Below are 20,019 nucleotides of genomic sequence, written 5' to 3'. Positions count from 1 at the left end.
AAATGATAGATCATTTCACCATATCATAACACAACAGTACTAACTCAAATCCGTTTTTGGCTGGATTTAAAATCACTTCTGCTCATATAAATTTATTCTATTTATGATGTAGATACTAGTCTGGCTTATTTTTTTCTAGGTAATACGAAGTCAAGCTATTTGGTGAAAATAACGGTTCATTTACATGTTGAGAAATGATTCATATGAGGATAATTGCTTTGAAAACACTGAGTAGGGAATGCCTTGAAAGTGCTCCTATAATTACCAATATCCTTTTATTGTAACAAATTTCACCAATATAATATTAAAACATATAATTGAATCATGGTCAGTTGAAATTTATTGTTTTCCACTATGGCCAAATTTACCATGGCAAATGAAGATGTGGAAACATTCAGTTTCAGTTTGCAATAATGAAACTTCACATTAGGAAGATTGCATAAAAATGAGAGGCATTTTCTAGGAAGCAGGTTAACGTGGAATTTTTTAAATGATTCTTTAGTAGGTATAAGTAAATTCAGAATAATTTGGAAGAAATTTGACTGGAGGTTGTAAAGGGTCACCAGGAGGAGAAAAAAGAAAAAAAGAAAAAAAGAAAAAAAAAAAAAAAAAAACTAGGGCAAATGGTGTCCTCCAGTTCTCACTTGCAAATCCCAGTGAAGCCAATGGAAGGTTTATGGAAATAACTGAAAGACACATTTGGCCTAGTTCAAAAGCTCTATTAAATTAGTATTTTAATAAATTGTCCTAGATAAGTTTTGTCTTTATGGTTCTTTTAAAATTATTTCATCCACGGTTCTTCATAGTTTGCTTGAAAATTACAGAAAAGAAAAGCTAACAAGGGACATTTGACTTTTTGTTTAATTTAAAAGACACTAAAAGATACTTTGTCTCCCTCATCTCCCCAACCCATGCTGAGAAAAGGGCCTTTGTAAAGAAATTCATGAATCCTAGGCAAGTTTTGTGTTTTTGATGCCAATAACATGGGAAGTATAGACAGATTATAAAATATATAGTTCTGATATTTAGCTTGGAGGAATTCAGTCTCTGAAATGAAACTGTGTCTAGAATTGATGGCTTCTTATTTAAGTTTTATTTTATAATACTGAGCACATAGCTGTTTTCTTGGGATACAAAAAGAGCTAGGTAGCCTCTTATTTTCTGTGGTTTATATTTACAAAAGCCTCTATTTTGGTCTGGTACACAGCAATGTACCTTGTCAGTGGCACCAGATTTAGTTTCTGGAATTGCAGGAGCAAAGCATCACTTAATAGTATTTTGGAGTCAGCTATGAAATAAACTTGATTTCCTTAAAGAGACTGGCTTCGATAAGCACCTATTTTTGGGTTTCAGACCTATCTTTGCAGGTAGGACCAAGGAGGCTTCCTGGAGACATCCATTAAGGGAAAAGGAAGCCAGGTAAGAGTTTTTCCACTCAAAACTATGTCTTATCCAGGAGGAATAATTTGGACTATAGATTCTGGAGCCAGTCCAACCGAGTTCACATCCCTGCTTTATCACTTACTAGCTCTGTGACTGTCCCAGCCACTCTAGTCATGGTTGAAAGGGTCTAACATACAGCTCAGGCTGTGGTTTCAGAGGGTGAAAGCCTCAGGCCTTGGCAGCTTCTATGTGGTGTTGAGCCTGCAGGTGCACAGAAGAACTGAGGTTTGGAAACCTCTGCCTAGATTTCAGAAGATGTATGGAGACACCTGGATGCTAAGGCAGAAGTTTGTTGCGGGAGCGGGGCCCTCGTGGAGAACCTTTGCTAGGGCAGTGTGGAAGGAAAATGCGGGGTCAGAGCCCCCACACAGAGTCCCTACCAGGGCACTGCTTAATAGAGCTGTGAGAAAACTGCCACTGTCCTCCATACCCCAGGATGGTAGATCCGCCGCCAACCTGCGCTGTGCACCTGAAAAAGCTGCAGACACTCAACGCCAGCCCTGTGAAAGCATCTGGGAGGGAGGCTGTACCCTGCAAAGCCCCGGGGTGGAGCTTCCCAAGACCATGAGAACCTACCTCTTGCATCAGAGTGACCTGGATGTGAGACCTGGAGTCAAAGGAGATTATTTTGGAGCTTTAAAATTTGACTGCACCGCTGGATTTCAAACTTGCATGGGCCCTGTATCCCCTTTGTTTTGGCCAATTTCTCCCATTTGGAATGGCTGTATTTACCCAATACCCGTACTTTCATTGTATCTAGGAAGTAACTAGCTTGTTTTTGGTTTTACAGGCTCATAGAAGGGACTTCCCTTGTCTCAGATCAGACTTTGGACTGTGGACTTTTGGGTTAATGCTGAAATGAGTTAAGACTTTGGGGGACTGTTGGGAAAGCATGATTGGTTTTGAAATGTGAGGATATGAGATTTGGAGGGACTAGGGCAGAATGCTATGGTTTGGCTGTGATACCACCCAAATCTCAACATTGAATTATATCTCCCAGAATTCTCATGTGTTTTGGGAGGGACCCAGTGGGAAGTGATTGAATCACAGTGGCCGGTCTTTCCTGTGCTCTTCTCATGATAATGGATTAAGTCTCACTAGATCTGATGAGTTTATCGGGGGCTTCTGCTTTTACTTCCTAATTTTCTCTTGCCACCTCCATGTAAGAAGTGCCTCCTGCTATGATTCTGAGGTCTCCCCAGCTGTGTTGAACTCTAAGTCCAATTAAACCTCTTTTTCTACCCAGTCTCAGTTTGTCTTTATCTGCAGAGTGAAAATGGACTGACACAGTGACCTTACTTTGTTTTATCTCTCTGAGCTCCTGGTACCTAATTTCTTAAATAATGGCTATGACTACAGGGTTTTGTGAGAATTTAAGAGTAAAAGTATCTTGGGGTGCTAGAGCATTGTGTTTTGAAGCTAAGCTCTCATTTTTATTTTATATTAAGCACTATCATTCAGATTTGTTTCTTAATCCAGTTCCCCACCCCCTCCATTGAGATAATATAATAGATGCTTGTAAGGGAGCCTTGAATGGGAGAAGGGATATGTGGAGGCAGAAGGAGATGCCACAAGATAAAAGTTGAGAGAGCTACTTCAGTAAAAACTCTGTGAGCCCTCTCCTCCCACTGTCTCTTGATAACAGTCTAATCCTATTTGACAAAAAGTAAAGAAAGGCATTCTCTTTATTTTGCAACACGACCCTTGTGGTGGGTTCTGTGGATCATCAGATTAGGGTCAGGCAGCAACAAACCATCCACAGCTGAAAAGGCATGGGGCCAGGGGAGGCCGGGGTGCTACCAAAAGTGGGGGTGGGTGGGTTTGTGGGGCTGGATAAGAAGAATGAAAACAGATGCCACACTGCAACTGCTCTCTCTGGTCCCTGAGTCCTCCAAAAACTTTCCCAGGGGTTGCTACGAAACATGATGAAGAGTTGAGGTTTCAGCAATTGACAGAAATGTATCAAATCCCTAAGCATTTCTTGCTTGTCTGTTACATACCCAGCATGGTGTTAGCAACAGTAACAAAAAGCTGATAAAGAGGTCGCTCTGCCTGGCGCGGAATCGCACGCCTATAATTCCAGCACTTTGGAAGGCCAAGACGGGTGGATCACGAGGTCAACAGATCTAGACCATCCTGGCCAACATGGTGAAACCCTGTCTCTACTAAAAATACAAAAATTAGCTGGGCGTTGTGGCATGTGCCTGTAGTCCTAACTACTCAGGAGGCTTAGGAAGGAGAATCGCTTGAACCTGGGAGATGGAGGTTGCAGTGAGCCAAGATTGCGCCACTGCCCTCCAATCTGGTGACAGAGCAAGACTGTCTCAAAAGAAGAAAAAATGACGTTGCTGACCTCAAGTCCTTGTCAGGTTCACCCACATGCCAAGACATTTTTAATACCCTGTTAGGAATCTGAGGCAGCACAGGCCTAGGCGTTAGCAAAGCAGGCAGAGATTTCAGATAGAGGGTGCCATCCAGGGTAAGAAAATGAATTTTTGTTGTGACATATTTGCATTTTCATTCCCTAACTAAGAGTGTCTGAAAATACTGATGGCGCAAACGAAGTAAATTCCTGCTTTAGCACCAAATGGATTAACTTACTGTGGTTTAAGCATTGAACTAGTCCTAATATCACCATTTCAGAAATGTCTTAGTATTAATCAGGGCAAAAAACGGATCTCTTTCGCAAGAAGCGAGATTGCACGCCTTCCTTTCCGAGTACAGGGAAAGGGGACAAAATCCCCAGTGAAAAGCCCAGAGGCGGCGCACTCCGCTCCAGGGCGGCCCACATGTCCGCCCACCCCGCACCGCGCCCCGGCCCATCCCCATCGAGCAGAGTCCGCCAACGCTCGCGAGAGCCCTCTCGGCTTCCACGTTTGCCACGTTCCAAAGGACCGGGGACAGCCTGGAAAGCCGAAAGAGGCTTGCGCTTATAGGCAGCTGCGTCGCGCCCGAACGGCCCCAAGTGTGCAGGGGCGGGGAGCGCGGCAAGGTACCGCCGCCCCATAGGGGCCCTTGCGATTGGCTCCGAGGCGCCGTCACTCAGCCTTCCGGGGGCGGGGCGAGGCCGGGAAGGGGCGTGGCCGTCAGGCGGCGAGCCGCGCGCTCTCGCCCCGGGAGGGAGTCACAGGTTCGCACACGCGAGGCGGGGCGCGCGCAGCCGGCACGCGGGTGAAAGTCCTCCGAGGCGCTGCAGGCGGTGCCGAGGCGCGGCTTTGCTGCAGGAGTAGCGGCCCGCACTCCCTCCAGCGCCCGCCGCGCTCAGCGGCTCCCGTGTCGCGAGTGTCCACCCGCGCACTGAGGAAGTCCACCAACCCTCGCCAGCCTTGGCGGAGCGCGCTATGGCCCCGCGTAAGAATGCCAAGGGCAGCGGCAACAGCAGCAGCAGCGGCGGCTCCGGCAGCGGTAGCACGAGCGCGGGCAGCAGCGGGGGCAGCAGCAGCCCCGGGTCCCGGAGAGGTCAGAGGCTCTGCGGGGCGGGGTTCCTGGGCCGCGCCTCGGGGTGGGGAGCCTGGTGGCGCGGCGGGCCCTGCGGCTGCATCACCCCAGGTCCCACCGCGCGCCTCCTCCATCCTCCGCGTCGCTCCTCCTTTCGGCGCGTGGGGCGGAGGCCGCACTCGGCGGGCCTGGCGGGAGGGCGAGGGGCCAGGAGGACCCGGTTCCGCGCGCTCGGGATGGTGGTCTCGGGGAGCCCCTTCTCGGCGGTTCCTTCACCTGCAGGGCGCTGCCGAGACGGAGGTTGCTGAGCGACTGTCTCTTGGCTTCCGTGGAATGGAACATGGGACTAAGAGGACAGTTTATCCTTTGCCTTGCACGTTTTGGGGAGTTGAAAATGAGCCAAAGTCAGGAAAAGTGAGTTCGTGCATAACCGGGGGCGTTTCAGAGCAACTCAAAAGGAGGTGAAAGTGGGGCCCCTGGGGGCGTGGGGGAGGGAGTTGGGAGTGATTTGAATGCTCTTGGAAATTATTTTTAATATTTTTGTTTGTATGCAGCTTTCTTAATATGCATTACAGTTGCCTTTAAAATATCTCAGAATGTCATGAAATACTGAACAAACGTCTCTATTTTTACCACTTTTACTTAAAAGAAAAATCGATTGGATGTTCACCTTTCTCCTAGTCCATGTGCATACACAGCAGAGAGAGAACAGTTTTTAAAATCTGTTTCGTCTCATATTTCAGCGGTTCTTCTTTTATACTTCCTTTGACTCATTTAGGATATTGAAACTGCAGTACACATGTGTTTTGAATGTGAGCTGTAAACTTCACTTGAAATGATCTAGACTCTTTGTTAAGATCTACAGATCATGCATTCATAATATACCAAGAAAATGAATCAGAGAGCTATGGTCAAAGAAGTATTTTCTTTATAGCACTTGTCACCATCTGAACTTGTCTTATTGCTTTCGTGTGTGTTGTCTTTGGCTCGTTCTCTCCGTATCCCCAGCTCCATGTTCCTGTCCGGTAATACGTGCTCAACCAATATTTGAATAGTAAGTGAATGAATAAATTTAAATGGGGAAGGTAGTGCATTAAATCCATTGCACAAATGTACATTCTAAGGACTAGTATTTGTATTCTAAATTGTAAAGAGGTACAATTTGAAGTTCAATGCAAACATATTAATTCACCTTTGACATAAGTAAAAGCTTGTGTTCCTTTTTCATTTGTTCTTAAACGTCACTTACTTAAACCTGCAGAGGAATAGATTAATTTCCTCAGCTGACTGAGGCTACGCTTTTTAACATTCCTAAATGAGAAGAACCTGTTTACCTCTTAGGGCACTAAGCAGAGAAAGCTGATGAACAAGACTTTAATGTTAGTTGTTTTCAAAAGGTTTTTGTAGCTATTTATCAGTGAAGCGTATCTTCGTTCCATTTTATCTTTTATGTTTATGAGTAGAGGACTGACTGCATCTGAGGAAGTCACTTTATATGGCCTCTTATTGGTGAGAACTAATATTGGGAAATGTGTGTCACATTTCTATCCCTACCCAGTAAATATTTGAAGCATGTTAATAGGCAAGAGATAGGTTTAGCAAATGTAATGACTTATCTTCTCCCGACTTTCATACTCAGGCATTTTAGGGCAAACTCTGTCCATATTTGAGGATCTACAGCGTTTTAAGCATTTTACACATTGATTGCATAATAGTCATGAAACGGTATGTAAAAGAATATGTAAAAGGGAGGAATGCCTGTGTTACAAAATCAAACAAAATTTGATATTGGAGCCCTGCATGTTACGTAATGAGTATTCTTTTTCCAAAGCCGTCCCTCCTCACCCCTTTCTCCTCCCCGCTCCCCCCGCCCCAGTAAATATTGATTTTTGACTGTCTGCCAGGTAGAAGGCACTGGAGATGAAACCAGGATTCTTTCCATCATCCTAAACAGTTAAAGTGTAGTGTCGTGTAAAGTAGGCTGTACTTGGAAGATAAAGCCGGCTTTTCTTTTAATGCTGTGTTTACCACCTGGTCATTAAGGTATGGACATTGTGCAAACCCTTCCCTTCTACTGGGAAAATCAAAGACTTTTTAGCAATGGCGTTACTGTGAGACCTGTTTAGTTTCTGGCTCAAATCATGCAGATGAGGAAATTAATACCCAGAAAAGTTGTCAAGTTCATTGAAGGTTGTTTAGTTCATGGAAACTCGACTAATTACTTGAAGACCAAGACTAGGAACTCAGGTTTTCTGTTATTCATTCATTTTGCCACGCTACTTGAATGTTAGGTTCTCTAATATGTAAATGGATTTGAACTAGGTTATCAAGTTTTCTTCTGGCTGTCTCCATGAGTACTGCACTTCATTATTGGAGAAAACTATGCTTTTGTCCTATCACCAATTTCATTTCCCTTGACAAAAATTGTCTTTGAATCAGTATTTGAAAATTTTACTTTGAGTAGTATATGTGTTCAAATAGTAAGTTTTTCGAGATGTCTTGCATTGAGACTCAGAAGATGATGGCCTTGGTCACATTAAACATTATTTCTTAAGTTTTGGGGTAAAAGTATGGGGGAAAATGGGCCCAGTCATTTGAAACATGCATTTTAGGGAAAAGGTGATTTATTTACTTATTTTTCTGGCCAGACTTCATCTCGCTGGTCATTTTGCTGTAAAGTGATGTTTGGAAGCTGGAATTTGGGGAATTTAAATCACACAGATTTTTAAAGCAAGTGTCTGCTTTTTATTTTCTTCAGCTTAGGCTGAAAAATGATAAAATGTTTTTCTACAGGGTTCAATTTTACTTTTTTTTTTTTTTTAAGTTTTACTCTTTCCAATATAAAAGAAACGTGAATAAGTTAGACTTCTTACCTTTAATTTGCATATAGAACTGGACTTGCATGGCCAGTTGGGCCCAGGAAAGGCCTTTTTCAAATTTATTAATTTAAAAATATTTTATCAAAGAAGGATCATGACGTCCTTTTGGGCCTATTTTGTAGACACTGGTATGTGTCATGTTTTCTGTTTGTTTGTTTGTTTAGCTTTTCCCTTTTGAGTATCACTCCCTTCCTCCCTCCCTGTATCTCCTAGCGGCTTTCCATCTATCTCCGGGTTTGTTTTGTCTGGATGTCCTGACACTGCATTACTTTTTACCACTAGGTGTCACTATAGAACACTCCCCCCACTCCTTTAGTTTGAAGCTTCAGGTTGTGTAACAGCAGTTTTTAATCATTATTATTTAATTCATCTGTACATACTCAAAACTATTGCTAGATAAGCAACTCTTAGCTACTTCTTAACTCTCTCAGGGTCTCTCAGTTAAGATTGAGCAACCTTTTGGTTTAGGCTTAATTTGTATTAAATATATTTGTGTACTACCTGTAAAACATTAACAGCTTCATTTGATGGATCGTTGTCATTTAGAAACACTTCTGAGTTTAATTTAGCTTTTTTCCCTTACTTTCAGTGTCTTGAAGATTACTAAGTAATTGAGGGGTACAATACACTGCTGATTGCATTGTGGAGCTTTTGAATGAAGAGGCCCTAGTAAAATTTTCTTTCTTTAGCCAAAGACCATCAGAGCCAATTGCTTAATCCTCCGTTAGTCATCCTAAGATGGAAAGATAGGAAGACCATAATTCTTCCGCTGCAAGAACCGTCAACTATTTTGTGTTTGTTTCAAGAGCATTTTGTCCACCCTGACCAGATCAGTTGAAACCAAGCATTAAATAATGCTCCGAGGGAGTTTATGAACACATTTACCAGAGACCAGTTAACCTCTGGTGGCCTGTGGAAGTAGAAGTTTTATATTTTGGACTATATTTTAGTCTTGCTTTAAAATCATCTGTCTCGTAGAGATTCTTAGAAAATGAATGTATGACATTTTCAGTTTCAGCCAGTTAGCAGCAGAGAAACTTGGATAAAGGCTCATAAGGTCTATCCATTTTGTTGTTGGTTAATATCAAATATTTAGCCCCTGAGCTCTCTGGTTCCAATAGAAAAACCCTTTTCTCCAGAAAGATAGTGCAGTTTGGTAGAATCTGATGATGTGGATTGTATCTATGTAAGAACCAGAATTAAGAATCACTAAAAGTCTCTGTTGCCAGCCTCTTTAAATCTAAAGAATTATTATCTACTTTATTTTCAGAGTTTTAATATCACTAATACTAATTTCATATGTCTTTGTGTTTCTCAGTTGTTTCAGTTAAAGTACGTCTAATAGTAGGGGTGAGTGCAAAACTGGCGAATATAAAAGTATAGATGTCATCAGGCCATTGCATGCTTTGACTTTTTTAAATTATTGTTATTTATTTTTTATGTTCAGTAGCATCTCTGTTTTAAGTAAATAAATATTCTTGGGACAGAGTTTATACTACTTTGAGGACTATTTGATACATTTCTCTCAGCTTCTGAGGTGTAAGTTTCTATTTGCATATCAACCTTCAAGTTGCTGATTTGATTTTAATGGATCAGAAATCTGTAACATTATTTTATCTTACCCAGGCTCAGATACATTTTAGTCTTTTGAGGCAATTCCAGTCACTGTTTTAGTATAGTAAAAACATGCAACTTAGTTTGTGGCTTGGATACTTCTGCATCACCTCTAAGTGGTATGACTTCATTCTGTACCAAGATACAAAAATACTTTTCAAATAAACTTCTCTTTAGTAAAGCCTGTATGTACGTGCAACTTATCTGCAACCCACCTAAACCTCGGGGGAAAAGCCGCAGCCATCTATTGGGAAATGTGGTGCAAGGGCTGCTTGCTTCATTATCTCCTGCCAGCATCTGTTTTGCACTGCACGTGTGGGTGTGATGAGTTTCTCTGGTTCCATCCTGCAGCTCTGGCCATTTCTATTAGAGGACTAAGGATTCAGGATGTTCCTTTCTTCCCTGTGTACTACTGTGGGAGTATAGTATAGTTTAACTTATTTTTAATTATACTTTTTCTGGTACTGCTGGAAACCAAGATGACATTTTCTTGATAGTCATCATTATTTTTTAAATTTTAGTATTTTATTCCCCTGATGTGAGGGATGCTTCAGGCTTGTGTTCTGTATTTGATCTTTGTTTTTCAGGGATGTGTCTTGATTACCTTTGGCTGATGTGGTTATCTTTTAATTGCAAATCACTGAATGTAATTTAGTTCCTATCAAATTGGCCACAGCTGAGGACTGATTTGGTCTAGATAACCTATTAGACTTCGAAGGAAATGTTGAGCTCCCTTGGTGAATAAATCTTTTTAAAAAGAAAATCATCTTTTGAAGGATCTGGGCTATTCGGTCCCCTGTGAGATCCAGGTCAGTTGCCTAGTCATGTGACTGTCATCATCTTCTGCAGATACTATGTGTGCTCCAGAGCTGAGAGCATTGGTGAATTGTCTGGGTGCAGGATGGGGGCTGGGAGCTGGGGGTGGTTGCTGTCTAGTTATAGTAGGGTTTCCAAGGACAGCCACTATCTCTGTACTTGGAGAAATGCGAGTACTTCTCTTCTACGTGTGTGCCCACACGTTGAACCCATGACTTATCCTGTACTTAAGCCAGCAAGGATCAGTTTTTAAAGTAGGAGAATATCCTTTGATTTTTATTTCACAACCAGCATTGTTGTAACTGCCTTTTCTCATCTTTTTTTTTTTTTTTTTTTTTTTTTTTGAGGTGGAGTTTTGCTCTCGTTACCCAGGCTGGAGTGCAATGGCGCGATCTCGGCTTACCACAACCTCCGCCTCCTAGGTTCAGGCAATTCTCCTGCATCTGCCTCCTGAGTAGCTGGGATTACAGGCACGCACCACCATGCCCAGCCAATTTTTTGTATTTTTAGTAGAGATGGGGTTTCACCATGTTGAGCAGGATGGTCTCGATCTCTCGACCTCGTGATCCACCCGCCTCGGCCTCCCAAAGTGCTGGGATTACAGGCTTGAGCCACCGCGCCCGGCCCTTTTCTCATGTTTTACATAGGTTTGACAGCCATTTCTACCATTCCATGGTGTGGAGTCACTGTTATTTTATTGTTCTAGCCTGTCTGTACCTTCTGTTTCTTATTTATTATCCTCTAATATACAGTTTTTCTCCCTATCTTTTACACGCTGCTTTCATTTCAATTGTCTTGGTATACTGGAAAGCCTCTTTTGGTCTTCGTTTCACTCCCAAATTTTATTTAGGAGCAGTTAATTTTTTTAACCTACATGAATCTCAAAATCTGTGTTGTAAATACGTGTTGAAAGAATATCTTGCATTTAACTTTACTTTTCCATTCTTTGAATCAAGTCAGTTTGTATAAGATGCTTTTCACTGAGTTTTTGTAAGTTGTTCCATTGATTTACTTCTTGGTAGATAAGTAGTTCTCTAGCTTTTATAATAAAAATATTTCTATATGTTGTACTTTAAAATTTTAAGTATTTGAAATAATACATATTTAAGACCTATAAATAAGTCTAAAGAGTAATGCAGTGAATACCCATGTACCCACCATACAGGTGAAGAAATGAAACTTTATCAGATTCTTAGAGTTTCCTCTGCTGATACTCCTTTCTAACCATCGTTAAACATTTTATGATAGACATGATCATAAATATAGGTATAATATATACGCACAAAATAATATATAACGGGTTGCACATCACACATTATGTAGCCACACGTGTAAACTCTATTGTGAAAACAATGTATTTGAAAACTGCTTAGGAAGTATATCTCTATCCCTATGTGTAGAAATATAATTATTACACTTATATGCTATGTATACACGTATATGCTATGTAGCATGTTGAAAGTTTTGTGAACAGGGCTTCTACTTGGCATACTGTTTTGACACCATTTGTTTGAAATTCTTCCAAACTCCAGTTCTTTATTTTTGCATATTTAGTTCTACACCATATGAGTGTGCCTTGCTTTTCATTTAGCCATCCTGCTATGGCAGGCCACTTTTTCTTTCAAATAATGCTGCCTTGAACATGTATGTGCCTATCTGTTCCCATGCATACATGCCTCAGTGGTTTTCCAGGGCACAATTTGAAATTGGAACTGTGGGTCATAGAAAGTACACACATGAGACTTTGCTGGATATTGCCATTTTTTAACCAAAGTGGTTCTATCAACTTATACTTCTTCCCCTAATGAATAAGAGCTAGTTCTGTGCCATCAGCACATTATCAACACTTGGTAAAGTTTAATATTTGCAAATTGAGTGGGTGTGAAGTAGTTCTTGGTGGTTTAAACTTGCATTTTTCTAAATTCTCGTGAAGTTACTGGTAAGAGTAGTTCTTGGGGTTCCTCCTATGCATTGCCTGTTCATATATCTTGCCTATTTTTCTGTTGTTTTATATTTGTAGTATTGATATGTAGAATTTTTTTTTTATACCCTGAACCTTTTGATTATTTGTGATAAAGAACTTCTCCCAGTCTGTGATTGCCCACATTTTCATTTTTTATGGTATAGGTTGTTGAACAGAATTTTAAGATTTTAATATACTAATAGAATTTTTTGATTTTCTACTTTATGGTTCACATCTTTATACTTTTATGTAAGACACATAATACAGATGTCATGAAATATTCTTGTATTTTCCTCTAAAATATCTGAAATGTTGCTTTTTTACATTTAGATCTCTGAATTTTGTGCTATAGTTTGATTGTGTATTTTGTTAGTAGAGATCTAATTCAGTATTTTTTGAAAAGGGACAATGAAAATGTCCTGTACCATTAGTTGGTATGTCATCTTTCTACCCTAGTCTGCAGCATCACCTCTTGTATATAAATACGTGGGGCTCTATTATGTTCCAGGTGTGTGGAAGCAACACCTAACTGAATTGCTCACTATCGCTTTGTAGTGAGTTCACGTATCTGATAGGGCATATTCTACCTTGCCTTTTTTCACTATCATGTTTGCTGCTTTGGGACGTTTCCTTATCCATTTCCCTAGATTTTGGAATCTGCTTATCAAATACATTCATGGGAAATATTTGAGAATTTTTACTGGCATTGTATTGAATCTATAGAACAATTTGGGACAAATACAGATGTTTATAATACTGAATTTTCCTAAACATGCAGCTGGCCTGCCTCCTCTCTCTTCCCCTCTCCCTCTCTTCCTCTCTCTGCTCCACCCCTCCCCCTTTCTTTTTCTTCTGTCTTTCCTTTTTTTTTTTTTTTTTTTTTTTGAGACAGGGTCTTACTCTTTCACCCAGGCTGAAGTACTGTGGCAGCCTTGACCTCCCGGGCTCCAGTGATGATGCTCCGACCTCAGCCTCCCCAGTAGCTGGGACTACAGGTGTCCACCATCATGTATGACTAATTTTCATATTTCTTGTACAGTTGGGGTTTTGCCATGTTAGCCAGTTTGCTCTCAAACTCCTAGGCTCAAGTGATCTGCTCATTTCAGCCTCCCAAAATGCTGGGATTACAAGTCTGAGCCACTGTGCTTGGCTTGTAATTTCTTGTGTATTTAAGTCTGACAATTTTTATAATCTTATCCAAAAGTCATATACATCTTTTATTCAATTCAGTCTAGGTGTTCTCTCTCCCCTCTCTCTCTCTCTCTCTCTCTGTCTCTCTCTCTCTCTGTCTCTCTCTCTCCCCCCCGCCTCCCTCTCACTCTCTCCCTCTCTCCCTCTCCCTCTCTCCCTTCCTCCCTCCCTCCCTCCCTCTCTCCATGTATATATATAATTTTTTTTTTTTTTTTTTTTTTTTGAGATGGAGTCTCACTCTGTTGCCAGGCCGGAGTGCAGTGGGATGATCTTGGCTTACTGCAATCTTCGCCTCCCAGATTCAAGTGATTATTCTCTTGCCTCAGCCTCCTGAGTAGCTGGGACTATAGGAGTTCACCACCACACCTAGCTAATTTTTTGTATTCCTAGTAGAGATGGGGTTTCACCATGTTGGTCAGGATGGTCTCGATCTCTTGACCTCGTGATCCATCTGCCTCAGCCTCCCAAAGTGCTGGTTTTACAGGTGTGAGCCAGTGCACCTGGCTCATTTTTTATCTTATTTTTAAATTAATTTTTTTAGATGAAAATTTAAAAATATGTATCCAAGTAGTAAGAGTTCTGTAATGACTCCACCACATGGATGTTACAGCAGACAACATTTTGATAGATTTGCTTTGTCATAACTACCGGTCAATCTTATTATTTCATACCTTTTGAAAGATGTTGCAGGTATTAGTGTATTTCACTTTCCTAAACATTTACATGTGCCTGTCGCTAACTGGAGCTTAGCATTTGTTTGTTTGTTTTTTTTCTCTGAGATAAAATTTCCACATAGTGAATTCCACAGATATTAGTGTCTGATCTGAGGAGTTTTTATATCCATTTCCGCTTTTGTAAATCAACAGCCTCTTAGAGAATATGTTCATCACTCTGAAAACTTCTCTCAAACCCCTTTCTCACCCCGACGTCTGCCATCAGAAGCAGCCATCGTACTGTATTTTTTGATCATAGATTAGTGTTGTGTATTCTAGAACTTCGTTTTGCAAGTACTCTTTTTTTGTAAAGGCTTCTTTCACTCATAGTATTTTTGAGTTCATTTATGTTGTATACACAGTCACTTTTTCCTTTTTATGCCAAATAGAATACCAGTGTCTGACCATAGCACATTTTTTAAAAAACTTTTATTTTAGGTTCAGGGGTACATGTGCAGTTTTGTTATAGGGATAAATTACATGTCACAGGGGTTTGGCATACAGATAATTTTGTCACACAGGTAATAAGCATAGTAAGCATAGTACCCGCTAAGTAGTTTTTTCTATCTTCACCTTCCTCTCACCCTCTACCCTCAAGTGGGTCCCAGTGTCTGCTGTTTCCTTCTGTGTGTTCATAGGTAGTCAATATTTTGTTCCCACTTACAATTATTAATATATATTATTATAATAATAAGTATATGGCTCTCTACCTGTGTTAATTTGCTTAGGATAGTGGCCTCCAGCTCCATCCATTTTGTATAGTACAGTTTGTTAACCCAGTCTTTTATTGGTGGATACTTGGGCTATTCCTAGTTTGGAGTTATGATGAATAAAATTCTATGAATATTATAGAAGCCTTTTTTGACATATGTTTTTATTTCTCTTGAGCAAAAGGGATTACTGGGCTATAGGGTAGGTGTATGTTTAGTTTTATTAAGAAACTGTTAAACTCTTTTGCAGAATAGTTGTACAATATATTTTATACTCCCACTGACAATGTGTGGAATTGGTTGTTCTACATATGTACCAACATTTGGTGGTGTCAGTCTTTTTAATTTTAGCCATTCTGGTGGGTGTACCGTGGCTTCTTACTGTAGTTTACATTTGCATTTCCCTGATGACTAATGATGTCAAGCACTTCTTCTTATGCTTATTGGCTACATCCATTATCTTTAGTAAGGTTTCTCTTTTCCCTATTTTTAATTTTATTGTTTTTCTGTTACTGAGCTGTGACTCTTTAAATATTCTGGGTAGAAGTTCTTTTCAGATACATATATATAACACACATTTCTCTGGGTCTATAACTTACCTTGTCATTTTTTTTTATAATGTTGATATTTATATTTTCTGTTTTTGATTTCAGTGTTCTAAGAAACTGTGCATTCTCAAGTCACAAAGCTATCCTCCTTTATTTTCTTCTAGAAGTTTTATAGTTTTTAGTTTTTATGTTTGTCGATGAGCATTTTCACATTAACTTTGTATTAGCCTTACATTTTTCTATGTGGAATTTCAGTTCTAGCACCATGTGTTGAAAAGACTTTGCTTTCATCATTGGATTGACTTTGGTGCCTTTGTCAAAAAGTAAATGACTGTAAGTTTAAGTCTGTTTCTGGGCCCTTTGGTTTTCTGTTACCTATTTGTCCTATGGCTTTATCACAGAATCTTGATTAACTACACAGTAAGTATTAAAACTAGGTAGTGTAAATCCTCCTACTTTGTTGTTCCTTTTAAAATAGCTCTAAATATTATAGGTACTTTGTATATCCATATACATTTTAGAATCAGCTTGTCAATTTCCACAGAATAATGCATGCTAGGGTTTATGGTTAGAATTGCATTGACTCTGTAGACCAACTTTAAGAGCATTAATCACACACTGATATTGCACATTCTAATTCATGATAGTAGTATATTTCTTCATTCGTTAGGTTTTTAGTTTCCTTCTGCCTTTTTTTGGTAGATTTTGCTGTAGAGATCTTTTTACACATTTTTTTTTTTTTTGTCTTACTGCACTAATTAGGATTTCCAGTATCATGTTGGATGTCAGTGATAAGAGTAGACATTCTGGCTTTGTTCTTGATTTTAGTGGCAGAGTATTTGGTATTTTACTATTAAGGAAGTAAAATATTAACTCAGGGTGTTTTGTAGATGCTTTTCATTGGATTGGGGGAATTTGTATTTCTAGGTTGAGAATTTTGTCAAATACTTCTTACTCAAAGTCCCACTAGGTTGATTTGAATTATCCTTTTTACATATTGCTTTATTTGCTAATATTTTGTCAACAGTTGTGCGTCTGTGTTTATGTTAGATGTGGATTTGTAATTTCCTTCATTTTTTCCTCTCCTCCTCTCCCCTCTTCCTGCATCTCCTTCTCCCCTTACTTTCTTAGGTATTATGATTAGTACTGAATATTTTCTCTGTATCTACTAATATTATATATTTGGTTTCTCTCCTTCCATATTTTAGGTGGTAAATTATAACAATAGATATCCTAATTTAAAACCATCCTTACATTTCTGGGAAGAATCCAGCATGGTGGTTTTATATATTTTCAGTATTACTGGGTTAGTTAATAGATCCATGAGTAAAAACTGACCCAACATTTTCGTTTTTGGTTTTGTTGTCCAGGTTATATTCTGGCTGCATAAATGAATTTTTGAGGATTTCTTCTTTTTCTGTTCTTGGGCATAGTTTGCATAGAAGTAGTTATTTGGTAAAACTCATCTTAACCTTTTTGTCATTTCACCCCCCACACTGGGTGAGGTGTGGGTAGGCATGAGGGGAAACTAGTTTGCTTTTTAAATGTTTACAGGACTATTAAAATTTCTTTCTTCTTGAGTCAGGTTGGCTATATTTTCTGTTGGTAGGTAGATTTTAGTAAGTTATATTTTCTAAAACATTTTCAGTCTTTGAAGTTTCAAACTTAACTGGCGAAAAGTTGTATATGTTTTTAGCTGTGCTTCTTGCGAAAAGAATGTAGCTATTGTATGTCTATTATTAACTCATAATAAAATTCCATTTAAAATCACTAAGTACCAAGTTTCTTTAAATTTTAACTGTTTTAGACACTAAGAATGTTTTACTGAGTTCATTAAAAATTCTTTCTCTATAAAATACATGGGATATTTTAGTATCTGTGAGAAGGTAATCCATTCGATACTGGCAATTTGGTTTAATTGACTTGATATGATGCTAATTTTCCTCCTTCAGTGGTAATTACTAGCAATAGGTACATTGATTTGTTAAAAATTGAACTTTCTTCATGGCCAAAATGTAATTTATTTTCTTGAGTCTTAACATTTATTGGACTGGTGGTTTCTAGCTAATCAATCTGTTTAGTTGTAACCAGTAAATATACCTGGAGGTCTAAGGAGCCTGGCATAGCCCAGTGTTTCAATCACATATTTGCTTGGTAACATTATAGAATATTTTAAAAGTGAAATTAATGTATGTGAAGGTGAAAAGCTCTTAAGCCCCTTGTCTATTTTATTGTTTTTTTCTAAAAGTAGTGTACTATTTGTGTTAATAAGTATCCAAGCTAAGTTTTAGAATTATCTTGTCATCAGTGAGACATTTAAGATGACTGAGTAGGATAGAGTAACATTGAGTAAAGCTCAGTTCACTATCTTAAGTACTTACTGATTTGGAGTAAACTTGACATAAACTATGTATGTTCAAGGCCTTCCTGCTCAGCTGGTACTTCAGCAATGCCTCGTGGTCTTAGTGTGCTTTTAGTTTATGCTTACTCATATTTTCAATACCAGCGATTTCACATCTTCAACGACTTCAGCCAATATCTTACTATTTATCCTTCAGTTGTGGCTGACGGTGCCCTCCCATTTGCATAGAAACCAGAGGACATTCTTTAAGAGCGCCCTCATTTGTTGCATGGTGTGTAGGGATTGGCCTTTGAGTTGTGTGACATTGGAGACCTACTGAGGTAAGGCTGGTTACCCCTGCCCCAGTGAGTAGGCAGGATCTGAAGCCAGTGCAGCTGAGAGTCTTAGCGATTGCTCCAGTTTGGATGTGAAAGTATCCTTTTTGAGAGTTTTTGGGATATATCTTATTGTAGTTTGGTAAAGCCTCTTTTCTTTCTTTAGACTAAAGAGGAGACCCAGAAAGGCGATGACTGAGTAGAGATGAGCCAGCACCACAGTTAGAACTTATTAATCTTGGCAGTCACAGCTATTAGGGACCTTTGGGCTGGATACTCACCCACCTAAGGGAGAGGCAAAGACTGGCAGAAATGCCGGGCCTCTCTGAGGAACCCCCAGTGAGCTGGGACACCATTTTCTCATGTATCTTAAGCTATTACTTAACTTCTGAGAATTCTCCTTCTCCGTTCCTTACTGCAGTATGGACCTCTTGCTTTGGTCTTTCTCATGTAAAGAAAACCCAGAAAACCTCCTTTTACTGTAACTACTCTACCAAGCTAAATATTACAACTGAGTAGTGTGGGTTTCTTTCCTTCTCTTCTTCCCTGCAGCTGTCTCTGCCTGAAGTCAGCACCTTAGTAGTAAATCCACTAGACTCTTCTTGTTTCTTTCCTTTATCTACTCCTTAAAGGATACTCCTCCCAGGATTTTTGCTTTGTTATCTTTTAATCCCATGCTTCATGCTCTTCATCACTTTAGCTACAATCTATTGATGACTCCCAATTCTATAGCACTGCTGAGCTACAGACTGAATAACAGTAATGATAGAGAGAAAAAAAAAAAACAAAGCTATCACTGAGTGCTAACTGTATGTCACACTTTGTGTATTTCTTTCTGTTTTAGCATTTTATTCTGACGGTAATTATCTAAATTCTTTTTTTTTTTTTTTTTTTTTTTTGTAGATGAAGAACTAGTAGGTTAATTTGTCAAAGATCATGGACCTAATACAAATTGAAGCTGGAGTTTATGTCCCAATTCTGACTCTAAGGCTTCTTTAGTTGAATATTTTAGATCCTCATTAGTTGTTACTTAAAATCCTCAACTGGTTCTATTTCATTCTCTGTCACAGTTATCTTTATATAGTGGAAATTAGATTCTGTCCACTTCCTTATTTGAAAACCTCAAGTAGTTTCCCCAGTGTACTCAAGAGGTAGTTCAAATGCCTAGGTATAGAGGAGGCTCTTCATGATCCTCTCTTACACTCTCCAGCTGTTCTCCGCCACCTCCTCTTTATGTTAATACTCCAGACATATGAAATCACTCTGTAGTCTTAGTATCTGGGCATCACTGTTTCTTCTAGGACAGCTCACCACCTTGCATTTCCCTGTCTGGTTCCCCTAATCATTTCTTCCCTATTCTCCCTTCTTCTCCCATAGACTGAATTTGGTAACCTCTCCTCTCCTCCCTAACCCTGTACCATTGTAGTCGTATGAATTCTTCAACAGATGAAAATGAGAGCAAATCATGATGTGAGACAGCAAAGCAGCATCAGACTGAACGAGCACCACGTACCAGCTCTGCCACTTACCAATTTTTGACCTTGAGTAAGTCGTGAAACCTAAGCTCCTTTATATTTTTCTCCATCTGATGGTACTTACATTATAGTTATGAGGATTCATTATAAAATGACTGTTAAATACAGTTATTGAATATGGTGATGGTGATATTACCATGAACAAAACAAATACTTTGTTTTGTACTGTAAAGATATATTGTCTTTCATTCCTACTTGATTGTCAGGGAACCATCTGTGTTACTTACAGATCTCAGACTCAAACTCACATAAATAACTAGGAAATTTATTTCATTTGGAAAGAAAACTAAACATATGGCTGGTTCCAGTTGTGGTATCATCTATGGCTCAAAATGTCTTCAAGGACTCAACATTCCTCCAGTTTCTCACTCTTCTTAGCATAGGAGTCATCCTAAAGCTGGTTCCCATGTGGGTTCTAGATGGCAGCCAGTAGCAACTGGGATTGCATACTTCCTGTTCACATTCAGCAGAAGAAAAGGGGCCTCTTTTTCTC

At 39.5% G+C, this 20,019-nt stretch overlaps 1 protein-coding gene across 7 annotated transcripts in view; it reads left to right on the top strand.

Annotated features, from left to right (window-relative positions):
• Nucleotides 1-4,530: 4,530 nt before the first annotated feature.
• Nucleotides 4,531-20,019, top strand: part of ASPH (aspartate beta-hydroxylase) — a 223,839-nt gene continuing 208,350 nt past the window's right edge. For 2 of the 7 annotated variants that reach the window (XM_074386682.1, XM_074386681.1), the window contains exon 1: nucleotides 4,541-4,902. In XM_074386682.1, the coding sequence (XP_074242783.1) occupies nucleotides 4,785-4,902 (118 nt within the window). In that variant the 5' untranslated portion in view covers nucleotides 4,541-4,784. Of the gene's footprint in view, nucleotides 4,903-5,096; nucleotides 5,296-20,019 lie in introns of those variants that run through there. The other 5 variants (XM_074386687.1, XM_074386685.1, XM_010346058.3 and 2 more) reach the window with 4 other exon arrangements.

Source organism: Saimiri boliviensis, chromosome 15 (assembly GCF_048565385.1).
Source record: "Saimiri boliviensis isolate mSaiBol1 chromosome 15, mSaiBol1.pri, whole genome shotgun sequence".
NCBI lineage: Eukaryota > Metazoa > Chordata > Mammalia > Primates > Cebidae > Saimiri > Saimiri boliviensis.
This window is presented reverse-complemented; position numbering and strand designations above follow the sequence as displayed.